Below are 21,016 nucleotides of genomic sequence, written 5' to 3'. Positions count from 1 at the left end.
TCATTTAAAAAAACAATACCAAACACACCCCCACCCTTTTCAGTTTTCAGTTTCCATAGGCGGCGCCAGGTGGAAAGTTGCATGTTACTTGAATAATTTTCTCTTGCATTTTCTCTTGCACGCAAATTGAAATTTAGAAAATGATAACTGAACTAAAGTACGATAAAATGAAGACAGAAACGACAACATGTTGCTGCCGTTTAGTGACTTATAATTTGCTTCTCCTCAGGCCCATGGAGAAGACAAGAGAGAGAGGAGCCGTTTCTGTCTTCATTTTATCTTCCCTCAATCAAAAAAGCGGGCCTCTTAAAATTTTGCACACGTGACGTGGCAAGCAAAAGAAATATGATAAAAGATAATCCAAACGCATTTAACCTAACGGACATGGCCCATCACCACTGTCTTCACTCTTCCCATCTATTTCTGGGATCGGGGTCGATGATGCCGACTTGTCAACCAACGTTAGGCTACGCTATTGGATTCCAGTCCATCCTTCTTCCCAAATTGAAAAATCACCAAAGGCAAATTTGTTTTGTTTCTTTTTTTCCTTTTCCGGTCGCATTTGGGATCAAGTGCTTTCTCTGAAGTTCACAATCATTTCTGCCTTTGAAATTGTTGTCGTCACTAAAGACTAAAGGCATTTGTGATAACCTTCCTTAAAACTTAACATCTTTATTGCTTGCAATTGCGTATATCGCTTTGTTCTTTACGCCGTAATAATCGCAGAGCAGTAGCGTCCAATTTGGATTTTTCTGAATTCTAAGATAAAAACTGTCTGGTAGCCAGAGATAATGATTCACCTCTTGATAATTGCAATTTGTTCGCTGGAAAGCCGGTGCCTTATCCTTTGATGTTCTTGTCTGGTGTGCTCTGCTCAAGGATTTGCTTGCTGCTCGAAACTTGAACCGCAGGTTAAGGTATAGTCACAGAGGTTGAAGATTCTAGAATTGCAATGGCTTATTACTACAGCTACAACTATGATCAGCCTTATTATCAAGCTCCTTTCGGTGGCAATTATGATGTTGTTCCATTTCAAGCGGTGGGGGACGATTGCAGCCATGAATTCAGCAATCAAAACTTGTTTCACTCTGAATATGATCCAACTCCTTATTATGGCGCCTATGATGACGATCCTCCGGTGAATGGCTCTGTAGTTGCATACTCTGTATCTTCTTCCACTTTCAGCGAGCCAAAATCCTCCTATCTTTATGATGCTGCAACTCAGTTCAGAATCTCTTATTCAGTGCAAGAATTCAACGAGCCTGAGTTCGAAGAATATGATCCCACACCTTATGCTGGTGGCTACGATCTTGCTCTTACCTATGGCGAACCGCTGTCTCCATCAGAAGCTACATGTTATCCTCGTTCTTCACAGGATTCATCTGCCCTGCCTCCAAAAGAGAAGGCTGAGGAGCCTCCTGCAGCCGCAAAACCCCAACCCCACATCGAAAGTAAACCAACAACTCCAACTATTGAAGACGAGAAGCAGCTTCAACCTAGCAGTGGAAATGGCATTGGCGATGCTCCTGACGGTTCCTCAGAGTCAGAGAACGGTTATGAGTTATTTGAGAAGAGAGTGCCTCAGATTCCGTCAGGGTATGGCTTGGAAGCAATTGATCTTTGTGAAAGCTTATTTGGTTACTGGCCTTGTTTAGCTCGTTACAGAAATGGACAATGTCAGGAAGTTGCTAATGGTAATGAAGAAAGCAGCAGCTGCAGCCAGTGGAAAGAGACCGCTGATTACCTTTTTGGAAGCTCATATCCTTATGGTTAAAGAAGAGATGGAACAACTTGTTATGGTCAGGAGGGAGAAGGAGATGATGCACTCTACAGCTACCGAACACATTGCAACGAACAATCTCTTCATAGAAAAGTTGAGTATGTTGAGGATTCTCCGATTCGCAACTTTCAGATTTTCTGATACATGCTTGTAACAAAAATTCTCTTTCTTGTATCCTGATAATTGACACAGTCAGCTACAAGGCTAGCTGATTTGTTTTGTTTTGTACTGCAAAGTTCCTAAAGTGAGCTCTCAATAAAAGGCCTTATTCATTTCTCCATATTGTTTTTTGTGATTTTTTTTTCATCAATACTTTTTTTTTTTCGATTAATACTTGAAAATAAATAACAGTAAGGCCTGCTGACCCGACCCATTATCCAATCCAAGCCTAGTGAGCTGGGCCTAATACAATAGATTGATCCGTTGGGTCTAAAACGTGTGTCCAGTCCACTCGGGGCTCACAAAGGCCATAATCATTAGTATTTAACTTTCGACATTTCAAATTCATGAAGGGAAAAGCCAAATAGATATGAGATCTTTCAAATTTTACCGTAGATAACACTACATATTTTTATATGCTATTTTATCTGTTTGATTGAATTGGAAACTTCCAAAAGTGACGCCGAGCATATGAAAGCAAAGATGGGAGAAGAGGAGGGTCCAGTCAAAGAAAGAAGCATAAGACATTTCAATTAATACATGCACGATGATATCATTAATGTAACTAAAAGTCATAAAGAGAAAGGAAACCGTGTTTATAGATATGAATGTGCATATGATCATTTTGTTTATTTATGTGGCAACTCATTTTTCACTTGATCAATTCAAATACAACGATAGATTTAACTTTCAAAGCCTTTCATTTTTCTTTCTATATTAATCTCTTATTCATTGCGAGTTGCGACGCCCGTGCTTGAAGGGGGTCCAATTTCAAAGTTCAAAAACTAACACTTATAATATACATAGTGTGGCTGATTTAATTTAATTTTTGACTTAGTATTTCAACGCTAATTTTATAAAAGTCACTCTGGTGAAAACGAAAGATAATTTTGTTTATATTATGCCCACTTCTATATTTAAAAAAAAAAAAAAAAAACCTTTATTACCTGTTCTCGATGTAAACCTGCAGTCGGATTTTTTTTTTTTTTTTTGGGTTCTAACCAGCTGGACGGCTGGACACAATAAAAAAGATTTTCAATGGGTCAAGACAGGACATTATCATGCTTATATTGCACGGTGTGTTTTTCAAGACAATTCGAGAGAATTTTTTAGCTCTTCAGTAATTATTATTATTTTTATATATAAAAAAGAATTGTTAATTGGTGGATTTTGTTTTAATTTCATGGATTGTTATCATTTCATCTGTTTAGGGAATAGACCATATTGGCTGTCAAGCATAAAGGACATATAAAAATGGTTAAAAAATTAGGCCAACGAATGCGAAGAAACCTTGTAGCCAGTTTTCACCGATCGAGGAACGACGTAGCTTCGTCTTATCATTTGTCTCTGGTGAGTTTTGAAACTGCTGTTTCCTGGAATTGGATTCCTCGGCTACTCTGTTTTGTTGTCGACTAGTCAGTCATGAACATAAAATAACGTTTGCTTCAAGGTCAATCACTCAATTGTCTCATCACACCCATTAAGCAAACTTTGAATATACCATATCACCCTCTTTGATATCATCTAAACAAGGGCATTTGGGTCAATTAAGAAAACTTATGCCAACTCAAAATTTGGACAGTCTTAACTGGCCCCCACCGAGTAATCATAATTCATAACTCACTCTCACTCGACCCTCGAAAGTCTCAACAGAAATAAAATTAGTAATGAAAACAACTAAAACCCTTTGGACAAACAAAAAAAAAAAACACTCAACAAGCAGAAATATTTGGCTGTCCTTCAGTCTTCACATTCCTTTAACCTTAACCTGAACTGAACTTGAGCGGAACAATGACTCTGACTCTGACTCTGACACAAAAATCCATCTTCATTCTCCTTCTCACTCTCTCTCTTCTCCTTCCTCCGACGGCCACCTCATCCTTAAAAAACCTACTTGAAAGCCGGGGCTTGCCCGGCGGTCTCTTCCCGGAAAACGTTAAATCCTATAATCTGGATCAAAATGGCCGCTTGGAAGTTTACTTGGAAGGCCCATGTATGGCTAAGTTTGACACGAGGGTTCTCTTTGACAGTGTCGTGAGAGCTAATCTTAGCTATGGTGGGCTTGTGGGACTCGAGGGTCTTACTCAAGAAGAGCTCTTCCTTTGGCTGCCTGTTAAGGGTATCATTGTGAATGATCCCTCTTCTGGGCTTATCTTGATTGATATTGGTCTTGCTCGTAAACAACTCTCTCTTTCTCTCTTTGAAGATCCTCCTGTTTGCAAGCATATTCAAGGTACGCACCCTACTTTTGGCTCGTCACTTGATTCTTCTTTTTTAATTAAAATTAAAATTTTACATTGAAATGTTATAAAAGTAGTTTTACAAAGCTGCAATATTGCAGTTGAGGGTGATCTGGTGGACAAGGCTGGGAGGAAGCTGGGATTTCAAGTTCAGAGATGAAAGGTTTTACTTTTGCATCATAGAGACAATTGTGTGTGCATGTGTGTGCTTTTTCCCCCCTTTTTTAGTTCTTCCTCCGTGGCTAGCCAGGTGAAGAAATATGTGGAGTATAGTTTATAGATGTTACTGAGGCTGTAAAAATGGAAATTTTGGGGACCCTTTTTTGGAATCAAATGAAAAACTCTTCTAAATTCTTATATTCTTAACTGACAAAAAGTCACAAAAGCATAGAAAATGATCTTGAATGATTTTCCTTATCACTTATCTTATTCTTATTATGGCCATAGTCTTTTTTTTTTTTTAATGATCAATGAAGTATTATGCAGGTTAAAATATGGAAGTTTCTCATTGCTTTGAGTTCTTGATTTGGATAGCTCAATCTGCTCCATGTTTAGCATAAGTCTTGAACTCGCTTGCAATTCCAAATTAATTTCAAGTTGACAGCATTTGTTTCACCATGCCATCATTCATGCATGCTTATGTGATTTGAGTATTTCCACTCTACATCAATATCAGTTGGGTGCCAAAACTTAACAATATTATTCCCAAAGGAAAAGATGAAGAGCTACCATGTGGTAGAATAGTGCTAAATGATCATTGATCACATCAATGTGTATCATTCAAAGCAACAGCATTATGCACGTCTTATCATGTTTTCTTAATTAAGAATACATGCACAATGTTTGCCACTCTATCATCTTTTGATACATCAAATCATGGTAAAATTTTGTTTGCAAATTTAACTTTACCAAAGAAGAAGGTTCTCATCAAACTGTGGCAAGGGATATATGGTTCTTAATTTCTAGTTGAATGTAGCATACAACAGCTGCAACCATGGCTGTGATAAATCCTTCAAGGATCACTCCTCCACCTGTCACAGAGTCATCTGTTGAGTGATGCTTCCCCATCGATCTGTGTGATACTTGGACTTTCCGATGTTATACCAACTTCTGATGGAGCTGGACATGGAACGGGTTCAGCACCTTTTAGGGCTTCCAGTGAACTCGTTTCAGTTTCAGCTGTAAAGATAAAAAAACTCAGCCAATTATAACATCATGCATAAGAGTAGCAATCGAGCCATAAACTACGCTAATGTTGAAGTACTTGAACGCAATAAATTAATCAGTCAAGTGAAAGGGCAAACATATTTTAGTCTTTTGCAGCTGAACTAGCAAGTCAATTGAACTCTCCCAAGCCTTAATTAACATTCTCAATTAAGAAATTAATTATAGATATCAGCCAGTCAGTGTTCAGCATTCTCACAGATGGCCATAGAAATCTCTGCATCTGCTGTGAGCCTCTGCCAGGAAACATAACCATTTTTGGGAATTATCACTTCTTTAGGAAACATAATCATTTTATTAATAAAATTTTCTGGAGAATACAATTATATGAGAATTTACTACAGTTTCCCGGAAACAACAATTTTTCTCATATTTAATAATAATTACACTTAAATTTTAAAAGTTTCATCCAGCCAAACAAGTCAATTAGTTGATTAAATTTTAAACTCCTAAATTATTTCTAGAATCCAAGAATTGATTATTAGATAAACCAATGAATTTCCAGTAACACTTCCAGGATTGGTCTTCAGATAGATTTGATGATCTCTTGCAGCAGCTCTTTCACTTGCTCAGCTTCAATCTTATAACTGTAAACTCCCTGCAGCATATCACATCAAACACATATATCTGTTAAGATGTCTCAATTTCTAGTACAATTACAGCATAAATGGGAATCGTGAGGCAGAGTGCATGGCAACTGTCTATAACAGTACCTTTTTAGAAAAAAAGAACTAAAGAAAAAGAAAAAAAAATTACAAAGATCAAATTCGTTGATTGTTGTTATAAGAATTTAACTAAATGATGAAATGATTGTTAGATTCCAACTTACATTGAGACATGATGAGATGAGAGTTGCTCCTTTAAAAGTAGTAACATTGGTATCTGAGAGTTCAAAGCCATGAGAAGCCATAGCCTCCAGAAATTTGGTGATTCGACTTCTTTTTTTCTCGAAGATAATCCTTATCCAGAGCTTACACCCATCAACATTAGTGACCTCTACTTTTTCCTGCAGTCAACAGAAAGAACAAAAGCACTGGTTCCAATTAGTTACACACTAAACCAGAATAATGCGAGTGAAAATTAAAATTCAACCTCTATCCCATGCTTCTTCATCTCCTCAGCAGCATTGATCTCATCGTTTCTAGGCCTCTCTGACTCCTCCGAAGATGATTCCATTTCAAGCAGCTGGTCACTAAGAACCTTGACAGTCATCTGCAGCTTCTCAATGTAAGTAATGGCATCTTCAACAATTGTTGCCTTGTTCATCTAATTACCAAAAAAAAAAAAAAAGGAAAGCAAAACCACAATTAGAATAACAAATTTTTTTTTTTGGGGGAATGCCATTTTAAATTAATAATACGACTAAAATAGGACAAGTGAGGAATATATGCATTAGTAATGATGGGGACTAATGATCGGAGTGTTAAGAGTCTGTTGCTGAGTTTTTCCCTCCTCCGTCTCTCAGCAGTGAGATTCTTGCTCTTGAAGTCCCGATCATCGCCGTAGACACGTCTCCCCCGCTTCTGAGTAATGCATGATTGAGTGGAGGCAGAGCCTAAAAATTCCATTGGAGGAGGCTGGCTGGGTGACTGCTGCTGATATTTGGTGGCAGAATGCTAGCTCTTGTAACTACCACCTTGTCCTGGGCCTGCTTCTGGGGTTTTAGTTATGTATATATTGCTGCTTCTCACAAGACTGACATTTTAAGGACACAGAGACAGAAAGCAGAACTTCACATTTGGTGCTGTAGTTTGTTAGGCAAAAAAATAAGCACTCATTTCACTGCTTCACATTTGGTGTTCTGGTTTGCTAATGGTCCCAGATTCTATCAGTTATTCAGTTTCAGCCTTTTCTCCTTTTTTTTTTGTTTTGTTTTGTTTTTAATCGTTGTAAGTAAATCAACCAGGTTAGTTCCAATATCAGTCTCGTTACAAGTCTTTGATTTACATTTCACTAAATTATCCTATGTCGATATTTAGTTGTGAAGATTATTCAAAATGTGGCTAAGGTGCTTCAATTTCTGTGCACAGTAAATTATATGAGTTTATTTTTCTGTTTTTGCTGCCGGTCATATGATCACATCTTTACTATCTTCTTGTATCATTATTATTATTATTATTATTATCTTGGACTGGCAAGTACACAATGTGTGAGAGAGTGAAACTCACAGTCTCTGCCACTACAGTACACTTTTGTTCTCCATTAGGATTGCATTGGCATGCTAAAGATGTGGTAACTGCACCCAAACAGATATAACAACTTATCCTCTTCTGTTTAAAAGATATTTTTTCACTAAAATTTATCATTTATTTTTACTTTCATTTGATATCATATAAGTAATTTGAGGACCACAGTACCATTCATTCCTATGCAAGTCCTTTACCAGGACACCATTGCTTGGCTTCCCAATTTTAATGATGGATTCGAATGTCCTTGCTTATTTATTTTTATACTTGAAACACTGTTCCAATATCTATTGAATTCAGAAGACACCAAAATAAGCAAATAAATTGATTCCCAGCCACTCTTGCCATAATGTGAACGATCTTGTATAAATTTCAGGGCGCAAGTCGCAACTCAAGGAGGAGCTGTAAATTAGAGAAGCTAGCTTTGAGGATTGATTATTCTGCAACTAGTCAGCCATTAATTTCACTCATTGTTATTATTATGAACAAAGAGCTCATAAAAAAAAAAAAAAAAAAAAGAGTAAATAAAATAATAACTGAAAAAAAAAGGATGGACTTGCAATGACAACATGAACATGTCATGAATTTTTAGCTGGTAGATTAATTGGTTCAAAACCCCATGTGCTTTTTAAATCCGGGAATAAGCATCTGATTATATCGGTGAAGCAAAACATGAAAGAGGGTTATGTTATTCTTTTTAAGCATGCCAATTTTTATTTTTTGGTTCCTTTTTTGTCTATTTCGAATTGAACACTAAATTTAGGTTCACAATTAAATTATACATAATGATGGTTAAATAATAATGGTTAAAACTAGGAGTTTGCAAAGATAAAAGAAGAGCTTCTTCATTGTCTAGAGATCGAAGAAGCCCACGAGGCCCACCCAATACGGACTAGGAAGTCCATCTCAAGTCGAGCACTAACGAGACAATTCAGAAATGAGAGATCCCCAGAAAATTGTAATGATAAAGCAAAACCCTAAACACCTTTCCAAAACCATAACCATCCGACATTTGACATCTGAGAGTGACAGTTGGACGCAAAACAAAAACGATGTCGTTCTCCTCCCGCCTCCTCAGCCGCTCTTTCTCCACTACTGCGACCGCGACCGACCCCAAGTTTATCGGCTCCGTCATCCGCGGCATTTACAGAGAGAATAATCTCAAACGACTTGTCGACAAGTTCAAGAAATCCTCCGACCTAGGACGGTTCCGCACCAATACCGGCATTTACACGGGCACTGTTCAACGTCTCGCCAATGCTAAACGCTTCAGATGGATCGAAGAGATCCTCGAACACCAAAAGCAGTACAAAGACATATCCAAAGAAGGTTTCACCGCCCGTCTTATCACTCTTTACGGAAAAGCCGCCATGTTTGAGAATGCCCGAAAGGTGTTCGATGAAATGCCTGAACGGAACTGTGAGCAGACGGTTCTGTCGTTTAACGCGCTCCTGGGGGCGTGCGTTAACTCCAAGAAATTCGGTGAGGTTGATGGGTTGTTCAAAGATTTACCCCACAAGTTAGGAATTGAGCCGGATTTGGTTTCCTATAATACGATTATTAAGGCATTTGTTTATAAGGGTTCGTTGGATTCGGCGAACACGTTACTGTATGAGATGGAGAAGAAAGGCATCAGGCCGGATTTGATAACGTTTAACACGCTTTTACTTGGGTTTTACAGCAATGGCCGATTTGCGGATGCTGAGAAGATTTGGGAAACAATGGTGAATATGAATGTTAGGCCTAATGTTAGAAGCTACAATGCCAGGTTAGATGGGTTGGCAATTGAGAAGCAAACGAAAAAAGCTCTTGAGTTGGTTGGAGAAATGAGGAGTAAGGAAATTAATCCCGATGTGTTTACTTTCTATGCTTTGATTAAGGGATTTGTCAATGAAGGGAATTTGGAAGAAGCCAAGCGGTGGTATAACAAAAGTGGTTGTGGTATGAACAAAGCAATTTTCAAGTTACTTGTTCCGTTTGTTTGTGAGAAAGGTGATTTGGACTTTGCTTTTAATCTCTGCAAGAGGACTTTTAGTAAGCGATGCCTCGTTGATCAGGCACCCTTGCAGCTTGTTGTAGATAGATTGGCTAAAGAATTGAGGGTTGAGGAGGCTAAAGAGCTGGTGGAGCTTGGAAAGACAAATAGTTATTGTCGTTATAACCTGAAATTTCCTTCAGAGGAGTAGTGCAGTGCCTTCTAAGCTTTTGTCCTTAAAAGTTACTTTCAGCTTCTGAATTATGCTGTCTAATTTACATCAGTATCATTTTGCTCCTTTTTTTAAAAATATTGTTGTACATTTTTTATGTTGAGTTCTGTTAAGCATGAGTGTATTCATTCATTGCGCTGAAATCTGTAGAATTACTCTGCTATGCAGATTTTCTTAACTCTGTTATCCAGCAAATTTTATGGCATCGCATAAATTTGGATGTCTCCTTTTTGCATCTCTTTGCTTTAGTAAAGGAAGATTTTCTGCTGCTTTTACTGCAGATATTGGATTTGATCTCCTCTTCTTCCACCATAATCGAAGTAAATATGTGGAACCCAGTAGTAGCTAGTTACGTGATAGGCGTTTCTCCCACTGCAAACTGGCATTTCGTTGGAAATTTAGAGCGGCAGAATTGCTAGTATTTGCTGAAATAGGATCAGATCAGTTGGTGGCCAGCCCTTGCTTCTAGACTCACTGTGTCACCAACTATTTAGTTTTTACTGACAGGCCGTTTGCCAGTGAGGACTGTCTGGCCCTTGTCATCTTATTGTCTTCTCTAGAAGCCACATTTCATTCAATTCCCTATTGCACACGCCCCTCGTTTGAAACGCGGGCATGTATTTCCTTCCATTTTGTCTGCATCTTCAGGCTTCAGCCCTAGTCTTTTGGATATATAACAAGCTATGGCACCAGTAACGGGCGGGCGAGTAGGTCCAATATCCACTGGGATAATTGTAGTTTACTCACAGTCGTTATGACAATTTTCAATCTACCCAATGCTGTGAAGACGTCAACATTGTCCGCAGATTTCGCGAAGTCCAACTGTATTGCCGTTGCCATTTGCTATCAAAACTCAAAAGATGATATTTGCTGTACACCATCTAAAATCAGGATTTTCTTCCGATATGATCATTTTCTGAGCAAATAACTCAATTTTATCTATACACTACCATTAAAAGACACATGACAAAAGATTTAAAAACTCAGTAGAGTTCAGATCAGGAGAGGATTCTATTCCCACCATCTTTTCTTGAATTTTGTTGATAGACAAAGTCGTCAAAGATGGCTTGCTGCCACGAGTGCGGCACGACAGTTTTATTGAACTTCTTGTCAGTAATTATGTTACAATTAATTAAACTACAAATTACAAAATTATATAATATACGGGTTGGGTTATGATTTATTGTACTGAGATATATAAAAAAAATATTGTGTACAAATTGATGTATCGATCAATTATTGATTAAAAGATTTTTACACCAATTAATATAATTTATTTTCATTAATTAAATTAAAATTTATATTTTCAATTAAATGATTTTTCCTTAAGTCTATATAATTTATCTTCATTGATTACATTAAATTTTATACTTTTATTCAACTAATATTAGAAATCAAATGAATTGTATAGAGCAATTTGTTAAAAAAACATTGTAGTCCTAGCTACGATTGAGATGGAACATATTTAAATAGTTGGACACCACATGTTGTCGTCCTTTTTCAAGAAGTCAGATGATTATTTTTATCGACTTAGGTGTATTTTTCAATTTTCATATGAGTTGATCATTCTACTTAGGACTTAGCTATGGTGCAGTTATACTACAGCTGCACCTAACCATAAAACTTGATCCAATAGTTAGGTGCAGCTGCACCATAGCTGGACCCTTTTATTTATTTATAAACGTTTCAAATTAATGATATTGGGTGATGTTGATTCCATGTACCCTGCATGATTGTAGGTCGGGCTATTTCTTGTAGCCCCCAAAAAAATAAAAATATTATACTAGACCCTAAAAAAATCATTTTGTCATTCTTGATTACATTTACTATACATGCGGTTGCTCATTATTTCCTAGGACTTCGGATGTTTTCTAAAGTACGGATTCTATAATCATTTAATGAGTATAATTAAAAAAATAAATAATAAATAATTTTTGTTACACAACATATTATAATAAGAAAAGCGTCCATCACTTGCATTAGTTTTGCTTATCTTTTAAATATTTTGAAGGCCACATGTATATTTTTTTTTTCAAAAACAAAAGTACACATTACTAGTTATGTATATTTTCATGCATACGTGTCAAATTAAAGATCTTTCAAACTCAAATATGTTATTATGAGGAGATTTGTATTTATTTATCTTTTTTTATAATCACTGCAGTCACATCGATACACCTTTTTTATGAATATAATATTCTTGAACCATTAAGATTTAGGCTTATTTATTTTTTAATTGAATTCTTAATTTGACTTTTTTAAGACGTTTTGAAAATTTAATTTATTTATTTTTTACAACTTATATCTGATTATCAAATATTAATTTTTTTAATTTTTATTTGAATATAAAAAAATCTGAATAGAAAGTTGATATATTGTCTCTCAAAAGTATCCATAATAAATAAATAAAATTATTTTCCATATTCATATACCTAAACCCTCTTTTTTGTCTTCATTCACACCAATTGTTTAATCACCATCTTATGGTAAATTTTTTGTTTTAACATATTCTATACAACTTTACTTCTATTATTTTTATTCTGTGTCTCCCTTTTATAATCTATTTTTAATTTAATTATAAACCATAAAACAAACCAGAAGAGGCATATATTCCATTTTGGTTTTGATTATAAATCAAAGAATCCAAAAAATTAAATAGTGCAATTTAGTAATTTACTAAACAAGAAATTTTAAATTTAAAGAAGAACAAACGTAATTTTTAAAAATTTATTTATATATACTTTGTTTTTTAAAAAATAGATTGTTATTATTACAATGATTTATATGGTAATAATATTTATTTTTTGGGGTACTTAGTACTTAATCCTTTCTTACAATCTTGACTGGTTGTTGCCAAGGAGAAATCTCGGGAAATCTTATAAAACAAATAACGAGTATATATACTTTTTACAGTGGCAAAAAAGCAAATTATTAAGGTTTTAGATGTTTTTCATCTAGAAAAATAAACGACTTACCCCAAAAAAAAATATCAATTATGCATGTGAATTCAGATTTCAATAATTTTTAAATCCATTCAAACTAAACACAAAAAACAAATGACACTTTCCCAAGCGCATTTAAAATTAAAAAGAAAAGAAAAATACTCCAACGTCCGAGAAAGAAAAAAATTGATTAGACATTAATAACTTTTAACACACAATAAACCTCTGCTCTAGGGGAAATATGATATGATCAATAAGAAAAATAAAAGACGTGGACACACAATCTCCTTTCTCTATATATACATAAGCTTGCACCTTAAAAAAAAAAAAGGGAAAGAAAGAAAAAGAAAAAAACCATAGATTAATTTAGCAGCTTATCAAGAAGGTTATTTGAAGCGCATTAGAAAAACAGTGAGCTTACATCCATCCAATGTCTTCTTGCACCATCCCATCAGTCTTCACTACTTGTTTAAATGGTTCCAAGTGTCCTCCACTACTTCCCACAAATAGAGCAACCATCAGAGTGAATGAATACAGGCCAGTCTGCGCCCAGCTTGGTAATCCAACAATTGCTAGAAGATCAGCAAGCTACCCATCTTCAATTTGGGATCATGACTTTCTGCAGTCGTTGGGTAGCGGCTACACAGTATTGACTATTAGTACAATTATTATTTTTTTTTTTCATTTTTGTTATCCTAATTAATTTGTTCAGCTTTTTACATTGGGAAATTTGGAACATATCAAAAATTAAACGCCGCAGGGTGAAATATATCAAAGACAAGCAGAAAAGCTGAAGGGAAAAGTAAAGACAATGATTAATAATGTGACCAATCCACTGGATCAACTAGAGCTGATTGACACACTGCAAAGGCTTGGATTGGCTTATCATTTTGAGACAGAGATAAAGAACATATTGCAAAATATCTACAATAATGAAGATGACAAATGGAAGAAAGAAAATCTATATGCAACCTCTCTGGAATTTAGACTCCTCAGGCAACATGGTTATCATGTTTCCCAAGGTACACACGTGTAGTATTGTCAGTGAATGTACGATCGATCTGGATTAATTAGTTAATACTAAAACGTCGACGACGTACACATAATTTATATATATATATTTAAATTAAAATGAATTAAAATAGCTAGGGAGAAAGAATTAATTTAATCACTGAATCAAATGTATATGTATACATATACATTTTTGCAGAGGTCTTTAATAGTATTAAAGACAAGATGGGTGGTTGGATTGGTGACGATTTCAAGGGAATGCTGAGCTTGTACGAAGCCTCATATTACAGCCTAGAAGGAGAAAGCATCATGGAGGAGGCCTGGCAATTCACCAGTAAACATCTTAAAGAAGTGACGATGAGCAAGGATGTATTCGTAGCAGAGCAAGCGAGGCGTGCCTTGGAGCTCCCTTTCCATTGGAGAGTGGCAAGGCTAGAGGCAAGGTGGTTCATAGATGCATACGAGGAAAGAAAGGACAAGAACCCCCTATTACCGGACCTAGCTAAGTTGGACTTCAACATTCTGCAGGCAATATACCAGGAAGAACTTAAGGACATTTCATGGTAGACATTTTGCAACCAATTTACCAGAAAATTATTCATGCATGCCATGATTACATGCACGCGCGCCCCCGCACACACATATATATAACTCATATTAAAGATTAAGTTTATATGTGTGTGCGTGTGTGTTTCAATTAGGGGTTCTTAATCATATGAAAGTTAGGAATAAGTTAAAAGATTAAAAAAAAAATTCTAATACAATATATTTTATCCTATAGTATATTAAAATATGTATTTTTTTTCTTTTATTTTATCTCTAACTTTAATATAATTAAGGATACATGATTGGAAATATATTTATATATATAATTAATGTTTCCTTTAATTTGCCTGTGAATTGAAGGTGGTGGAAGGACAAAGGTCTTGGGGAGAAATTGAGCTTTGCCAGGAGCAGGTTGGTAGCATCCTTCTTATGGGGCATGGGGATAGCGTTTGAGCCTCAATTCGCCTACTGCAGGAGAGTACTCACAATCACGGTAGCACTAATTACTGTAATTGATGACATTTATGATGTCTTTGGAACATTGGATGAACTTGAGCAATTCATTGATGATGCCGTCGAGAGGTTTGTTGCGAAAATAATGTTACATCTATTTCAGCTTCTCAAACAGACCATTATTTAAATTGAAGATTTTTCTTTTCTACAGGTGGGACATCAATTATGCTATGGACCAGCTTCCGGACTATATGAAAATATGTTTTTTTGTGCTTTACAATTTTGTAAATGAATTTCCTTATCACATTTTCAAACAACAGGATTCATATAAGCTTCCGAGTATTAAAAATGCAGTACGTAATATATACTTATATATTTATTTGTTCTCTCCTATTCCATTCCTTTGATTTATCTTCTTTAAATTAATTAATGATGTCTACGTCTCAAAAATAATAAATGGTAACTAGATTTTTTTCCCTGTGCCATGTTCCCCAGTGGCTGGGCATAATACGAGCCTACTTGGTGGAGGCCAAATGGTACAACAGTTAGTACACGCCAACACTGGAAGAATACTTAACAAATGGGGTGGTATCAATAGCAGGCCCTATAATGACAATTAGTGCATACCTTGCTGCTACAAATCCAATCATAGAGAAGGAGCTGGAATTTCTAGAAAGTAACAATATTCCAGATATAATTCAATGGTCATCCAAGATTTTCCGTCTTCAAGATGATTTGGGAACTTCAACGGTACATAATAAGACCACCAAGTATTAATTTCCTACAATTGTTTTAGATGGCTCAAATTGATTTTATTTTCCCCTTTTCCCCAATAATTCATCAGGATGAGTTAAAGAGAGGGGATGCTTCGAAATCAATCCAGTGTTATATGCATGAAACTGGTGTCTCCGAGGAACTTGCTCGTGAACACATAAAGGATTTGATGAGACAGATGTGGAAGAAGGTGAATGCATACAGAGCTAATAAAGATTCTCCTTTATCTCAAACTACAGCTGACTTCATGTTGAATCTGGTGAGAGCGTCCCATTTTATGTATCTACATGGAGATGGGCATGGTGTTCAAAACCAGGAGACTATGGACGTAGCGTTTACATTGCTTTTTCGGCCCATTCCCTTGGAGGACGAAGACATGGTTTTCACACCATCTCTCGGTACCAAAGGCTGATGATGCTTAATTGCAACTTTTTTTATTCATTTCACTAATAAATTGCCCTGTATTGTGGTTGCTCAAATTAAGAATTAAAAGGCTGACTAATTAAGCTTTATCTTTTATATTTTTTCAATATATTTCCGTCATTTCATCGAGGTTTATTTAAAAAAAGTAGAACAAGAAAAGAAATTATTGATTGGATGGTGCAGACGGTCTGGCCAATCTCCTCCATTGAGAAATTCTCTAGAAGCCATATCACAATCAAATCCCCTTTTGTCGACTCGAGTAGAGAGTTTCGTGTTGTGACAAATGGGAAATTTCTACACATCCCCTGTAAGTTGTAATTGAAATGCTGGCATAAAATTGAATATTTCTTCTTGAAGATGCTGGACATAAAATAAAAGAAACTTCCATAGTATACGTACGTAGGTATGGAGCTTTATCACTAACTAGTACACTCCTTGAGTAGGCAAATTATCGAAGAGGAGGGACTTAACATACTCCTCGAGTCTCGGAAGCCTCTGATTGTCATCATAGCCATACATCAAAGGAACCATTCTGGCAGTGTTAAGAGAAGCCCTTGTGAAAGATGCTGAAAATGGATTTGGGGAGAGGCATTCCTGGTTTAGGCGCTTCCATGCATCTGAAATCTTATCCGTAGCATGCTTTTGTGCATCTTCAGCTGTTACGTCTTGGTGCTCCATCATGTAGTAATATATGTAAGATCCATCGTTGCCATCTTGATTTTCATCCTGCAGTATAGTAATTTATAATTATTTCCACCATAATCTGTGAGTTCATGATCATTGATCAGAAAACCTCATTTTGTGGATCATCTAATGGGCACATGGTGATCACAGAACCGGCATATGATCGCTAATATAGGACAAAACAAATTTATAAGTAAAGTTATGCTCCACTGATCACGTGACATGCCCCACAAGCATGACCATACAATTGGTACAATTTATTATGCCTTTGGTTGGTGACAAATTCATTATGTATTATTTGCTTTCATAAGGGTACGTCCATCAGTATATGGGACCAGTCCTGACTGCCAAGTAGTTCAACTATTTATTATCTAATAAAATAAATAAAACACCAGAAGTTCCTAAAGAGTGAAATTCCGGTTTTGTATGCGTTACCTTAGCACTTCCTAAGTCGTCCCAAAGTCGAAGAATTGTTGCGACGGACGATACTATGGGCGGGTTGCTGTCAATGAGTCGCACAGTTTCACTGGTGATGCCATGACCCAGGAGAAAGAAAACGTGCACAAGTCCCAGGTGTACCCCTGAGCTAACAATCCCATTTTTCAAGTACTCTTCAGCCTTAGGCATGTGCCCGGAAGCAAACCATTTCGCTTCTGTCAGAAACGCGTTGCACAAACTTCCCCACTGGTGGTGCACTCAACATAATTAACATTAATTAATTAATTAATTAGATTTAAGAAGAAAATCATATACGATATGTCGTAGTTCGGAGTCTTATGAATAATTTCTTACCGCCTTTCGCAGGGAGTGGACAGGGTTATACCCATGCTCCTTATACACCTTGTTGCTGATTTCATTAGTGATATCGTTCAGAGCCTTGAAGCATATCTTCATGCACTCCGGCAGTTGTTCAATGCCCCCAAGATCCCATCTGCAATCGTTTGATTCATTAATTTCCTCAAAAATCAATAAGAGAGATGCAAGAACGAACCAAAAAAAAAAAAAAATTTATTATTATTATTATTTTGGTTACTAATAATTAATTCTGACCCTTTTTACTACGGGAAACACATAAAAACTTTACAAGATATATGGTACCTATTAACAGCTTCTGTAAAAAGGGTGAGGACATCGAGTGCTCCATAAACATCAAAAATATCGTCGATAATGTAGATGAAGGAGATAGGCTTTGTGAGCTCTATCCTTTGCCACGATAAGCTTGGATCCGTGAAACATGCCATGGACCACATGTACCATTTAAGTGGTTGGTCCCTTGCAAATTCCAACTTCTTAGCCAAACCGAGCTCCTTCCACCATCTAGCATATATTCATATCACAGAGATGTATACAGTAGAAAATTCTTACCATATGATAATATAACGGTAAATGCGCTTTCTACATGATATATATGTATTTATTTTGAAAAAGAAAAAAAACTATTCGTTTAATCAAAATGTATGTCTGTTAGTTAAAATTGAATTATATATATATATTTTTTAAAATGAAATAGTTTGTAATGGAATTAAAATTATCAACAATTAAACAAAACTTTATCTTATGATTGTAAATATAATTGCTGGTTTGTTATTTCTTTCCAAAATATTTTTTTATGCATGTTTATGTATTAATCAACAGCAAATTATAATCAATGAATATTTGAGATATTTTTATAATTTAATTTGGAAAATTAAATAATTAACTATAGTATTCCTAATCAATAATTTATTTTCCAATATTATTCAAATATTGTCCCTTCTCGAAGATATGTTTTACGTTATTAATAATAATAGTGTAAATTTGAATAACAGTGAAAGATAATTTTGCTTTTGTTATTAATCATTCCTAATTAAATAATACAGCATGATTTATGTCATTTATTTGAATTATTCAAATTTATCTGAGGTAAAAAGTATCAGATTGAGCAAAAATATGAGAACCAGGGGTGTGTTGAGGTATTTTACAAACTATATAGGTGTGATGTGCTATTGGGTCAGACTAAAAGGATGTGAACTGTGAAGAGTATTCCCTCCAAATTATGTTTAGTCATCTTTTATGCAAAAATTAACTTACTTGGATATTTGCACAATCTCCTTTTGGTGTAAGGACTGGACCAATTTGAAATCCATATTCGCTAGCTCTTTTAAATCCAGTATCCAAACATATTCATTGCCCTGAAAATTACCGTGGAAAAAGTTTCTGGCGGAGGCCAAGGTTTTCCGATAGGGATGTAGCAACAGATGCTTAACAAGTCCCGCTAGATCATAATCCGCTAGATGTGTCGCATATTCACCAAGGAGATTCACACTAAAGTCTCCAGCTTCATCAAGCACATCTTCTCCTCCTATACTTAGCTGTGAGGCCTCGTATAAACTCATCAATCCATTGATGTCTCCACTTATATTCTGTGTGAACTTCCCTTCTTTGTTTTTGAAGTTGTTAAAAACATCTGTTTAACGCCCATTTCAAAGTCAGTTAAGTTTAATTTGATCAATTAGAGTACTCATATAACAAAGAGTTGGCAGAGAAAAAGAAAAACACACACATACACAGACCTGGAGACACATAGTAACCTTGTTGTCTCAACAGTCGAAAGCGAAGGGCAACCTCCTGAAGATCATTATGGCGATCACCATGATTGGAAAACATGATAGACTGCCTTTGTAGAATTTGTTCAATCTCATCTTGAAAGTAGTAATCAATCCCTAAGCGTTGAACCGTATCAATCATGGCTAATCCTTCAAAAGGATCGTCATCTCCTACTCTAATAAGTATGTGCTTGACTGCCTCCAGCTTTTTCGCATGGTCAATGTGAATATCATCCTACATAAGATAAGAGACAGAGCATTAGACACTTTCCCATAAGATGTCTGACAATCATATATGAAATAAGAAACAAGAATTATACATGCACGTTTATATATATATACGTGCTCACATTATTGAAGCTGCGGTGTTCACAGGGATAAGTGACATGTTTCAACGGGGCAGAAACCCCTATGCTCTCATTAATGTTGCCATTTTTATTATTAGGCGGCAAGGAATTAATGTCACTGAGGTTTTGCTTGCCAACTTTTGATGTTTGTTCTGGAATCACTTGCACGTGGGATGAAGCAGACGAAATATTTTTGGGAGAGAAAGCCATATAAAGTGTGTATTTATGGAAATGGCTAATCTTGAGAGAGAAGAGAATTGGTTCTGATAGGTCGAAAGTACCAAAAATAAGCGCAGCAATTTATAGGAACATTTATCCACGTGCTTTCTAGGAAGGAAGAAGAACCACGCATATAGACCTCAATTACTTTAAACAATTTCTATTGTACGTCATCCATTTCATGCATGGATCACATTCATGCATGGATCACATGTGTGTATAAATTAAATAATAATTTTTTAAAAAGGTAAATGTTTGTTTAGTTTCTATATTTTGAGTACTTGTTTAGTTTTTATATTTATATTCTTACCCTTATTTTTATTTCCTTTTATAGTAATACATTTGTAACAATATTCTTGACATTAATTAGTTTACTTATAAAAGAGTTAATTAAAAAAATTAACCAATTATTGTTTATTAGTAAATGAACCAATAAATATCAATGTGAAAGAACTAATATTTTTTTGCTCTTGTGCAATTCTTGCTAATTATTTTTTATAAATAAATTAATAATAGTCAATTTAAAACAATGTTTAGTATCATTGCAATAATCTTATAATTATTGTACATAAAATAATTTACCCAATTAATTCTAAAAATAAAATAATAATATAACTTTTGTGTAAGTTTTTTATGTTAATTTTAAGGTTAATTTGATAACTTATTTTTTTCTTTTCATTAATATCTCTAAAAATATTGTTGTAAGGGTATTATTGTAAAGAAAATAAAAAGTAAGGATAAGAGTATAATATATTTAATAACAGAGGTGCATTGAGGTACTTTTTAAAATATAGAGATTAATTAAATAAATACTTGATTGAAAATAACAAGACTTAACAGACATTTATTCTTTTTCAAAACTAATGCACACATATTCTATGTATATTAAGTGAATATATTATAACAAAGGTGTTAAAAGGCGACTAATCTTTGGACCACCAATATTATTAGTTGTCTTTTTATCTTTTTTTTCAGAATAAAGACACTTACACAATTACTCTTCTTATAATTTATTTCCTGCATTCTTATAATATTTTTGCCTACACTGCCAAATAATTTTCTGATATCATGAATGTGTGTAGTCTATTATACTGTTCATAGTCTGCGATTATTCGGTCCATTGACGTCGACCGTAACACAAGTTACACGCATACGTATATATGCGCACAAAACGTGTTTCCTGCTCTTCAACCAGAATTATAAGCACTCACAATTCACGACATCTTTCTCGCTTTC

At 35.3% G+C, this 21,016-nt stretch overlaps 5 protein-coding genes and 1 pseudogene across 6 annotated transcripts; 4 read left to right on the top strand and 2 right to left on the bottom strand.

Annotated features, from left to right (window-relative positions):
- The first annotated feature begins 293 nt into the window (after positions 1–293).
- Positions 294–2,058, top strand: LOC18051786. Its single transcript, XM_006449097.2, has one exon. The coding sequence runs from the start codon at positions 953–955 to the stop codon at positions 1,772–1,774; it is 822 nt and encodes a 273-aa protein (XP_006449160.1). The 5' UTR covers positions 294–952; the 3' UTR covers positions 1,775–2,058.
- Positions 2,059–3,616: 1,558 nt separating this feature from the next.
- LOC18051785 lies at positions 3,617–4,494 on the top strand. The gene is made up of 2 exons (XM_006449096.2): positions 3,617–4,172; positions 4,281–4,494. Exons 1-2 carry the CDS (start codon positions 3,731–3,733, stop codon positions 4,337–4,339), a joined length of 501 nt encoding a protein of 166 aa, XP_006449159.1. The 5' UTR covers positions 3,617–3,730; the 3' UTR covers positions 4,340–4,494.
- A 1,435-nt stretch (positions 4,495–5,929) lies between these two features.
- Positions 5,930–7,031, bottom strand: LOC18051784 (transcription factor DYT1). The gene is made up of 4 exons (XM_024190975.1): positions 6,795–7,031; positions 6,496–6,669; positions 6,233–6,409; positions 5,930–6,001 (listed from the first exon to the last, which is right to left on the bottom strand). The coding sequence occupies exons 1-4, from the start codon at positions 6,969–6,971 to the stop codon at positions 5,930–5,932; spliced, it is 600 nt and encodes a 199-aa protein (XP_024046743.1). The 5' UTR covers positions 6,972–7,031.
- A 1,356-nt stretch (positions 7,032–8,387) lies between these two features.
- Positions 8,388–10,020, top strand: LOC18051783 (pentatricopeptide repeat-containing protein At3g13160, mitochondrial). Its single transcript, XM_006449094.2, has one exon. It carries the CDS (start codon positions 8,642–8,644, stop codon positions 9,773–9,775), a length of 1,134 nt encoding a protein of 377 aa, XP_006449157.1. The 5' UTR covers positions 8,388–8,641; the 3' UTR covers positions 9,776–10,020.
- A 3,064-nt stretch (positions 10,021–13,084) lies between these two features.
- On the top strand, positions 13,085–16,023 carry LOC112101183 (annotated as a pseudogene).
- Positions 16,024–16,090: 67 nt separating this feature from the next.
- On the bottom strand, positions 16,091–19,786 carry LOC18051782 ((3S,6E)-nerolidol synthase 1). 2 transcript variants are annotated; one of them, XM_024190035.1, is made up of 8 exons: positions 19,565–19,786; positions 19,182–19,449; positions 18,700–19,075; positions 17,728–17,946; positions 17,422–17,560; positions 17,065–17,313; positions 16,345–16,671; positions 16,091–16,250 (listed from the first exon to the last, which is right to left on the bottom strand). In XM_024190035.1, exons 1-7 carry the CDS (start codon positions 19,769–19,771, stop codon positions 16,369–16,371), a joined length of 1,761 nt encoding a protein of 586 aa, XP_024045803.1. In that variant the 5' UTR covers positions 19,772–19,786; the 3' UTR covers positions 16,091–16,250; positions 16,345–16,368. The 2 variants fall into 2 exon arrangements, with proteins under 2 accessions (XP_024045803.1, XP_024045802.1); XM_024190034.1 differs by lacking the exon at positions 16,091–16,250 and having other exon boundaries at positions 16,258–16,671.
- Positions 19,787–21,016: the final 1,230 nt, after the last annotated feature.

The sequence above is a fragment of the Citrus clementina genome, unplaced genomic scaffold (assembly GCF_000493195.1).
Source record: "Citrus clementina cultivar Clemenules unplaced genomic scaffold, Citrus_clementina_v1.0 scaffold_2, whole genome shotgun sequence".
NCBI lineage: Eukaryota > Viridiplantae > Streptophyta > Magnoliopsida > Sapindales > Rutaceae > Citrus > Citrus x clementina.
This window is presented reverse-complemented; position numbering and strand designations above follow the sequence as displayed.

Coding starts and splice junctions, on each gene's coding strand:
- LOC18051785 (XM_006449096.2), top strand. CDS start 3,731: ATGACTCTGACTCTGACTCTGACACAAAAATCCATCTTCATTCTCCTT. Junction 4,173..4,280: donor TGTTTGCAAGCATATTCAAG/GTACGCACCCTA, acceptor GCAATATTGCAG/TTGAGGGTGATCTGGTGGAC.
- LOC18051784 (XM_024190975.1), bottom strand. CDS start 6,971: ATGGAATTTTTAGGCTCTGCCTCCACTCAATCATGCATTACTCAGAAG. Junction 6,670..6,794: donor TAGTCCCCATCATTACTAAT/GCATATATTCCT, acceptor TTTGGTAATTAG/ATGAACAAGGCAACAATTGT. Junction 6,410..6,495: donor TGAAGAAGCATGGGATAGAG/GTTGAATTTTAA, acceptor TGTTGACTGCAG/GAAAAAGTAGAGGTCACTAA.
- LOC18051786 (XM_006449097.2), top strand. CDS start 953: ATGGCTTATTACTACAGCTACAACTATGATCAGCCTTATTATCAAGCT.
- LOC18051782 (XM_024190035.1), bottom strand. CDS start 19,771: ATGGCTTTCTCTCCCAAAAATATTTCGTCTGCTTCATCCCACGTGCAA. Junction 17,947..18,699: donor GAGATTGTGCAAATATCCAA/GTAAGTTAATTT, acceptor AATATATGCTAG/ATGGTGGAAGGAGCTCGGTT. Junction 17,561..17,727: donor TTTACAGAAGCTGTTAATAG/GTACCATATATC, acceptor AAACGATTGCAG/ATGGGATCTTGGGGGCATTG.
- LOC18051783 (XM_006449094.2), top strand. CDS start 8,642: ATGTCGTTCTCCTCCCGCCTCCTCAGCCGCTCTTTCTCCACTACTGCG.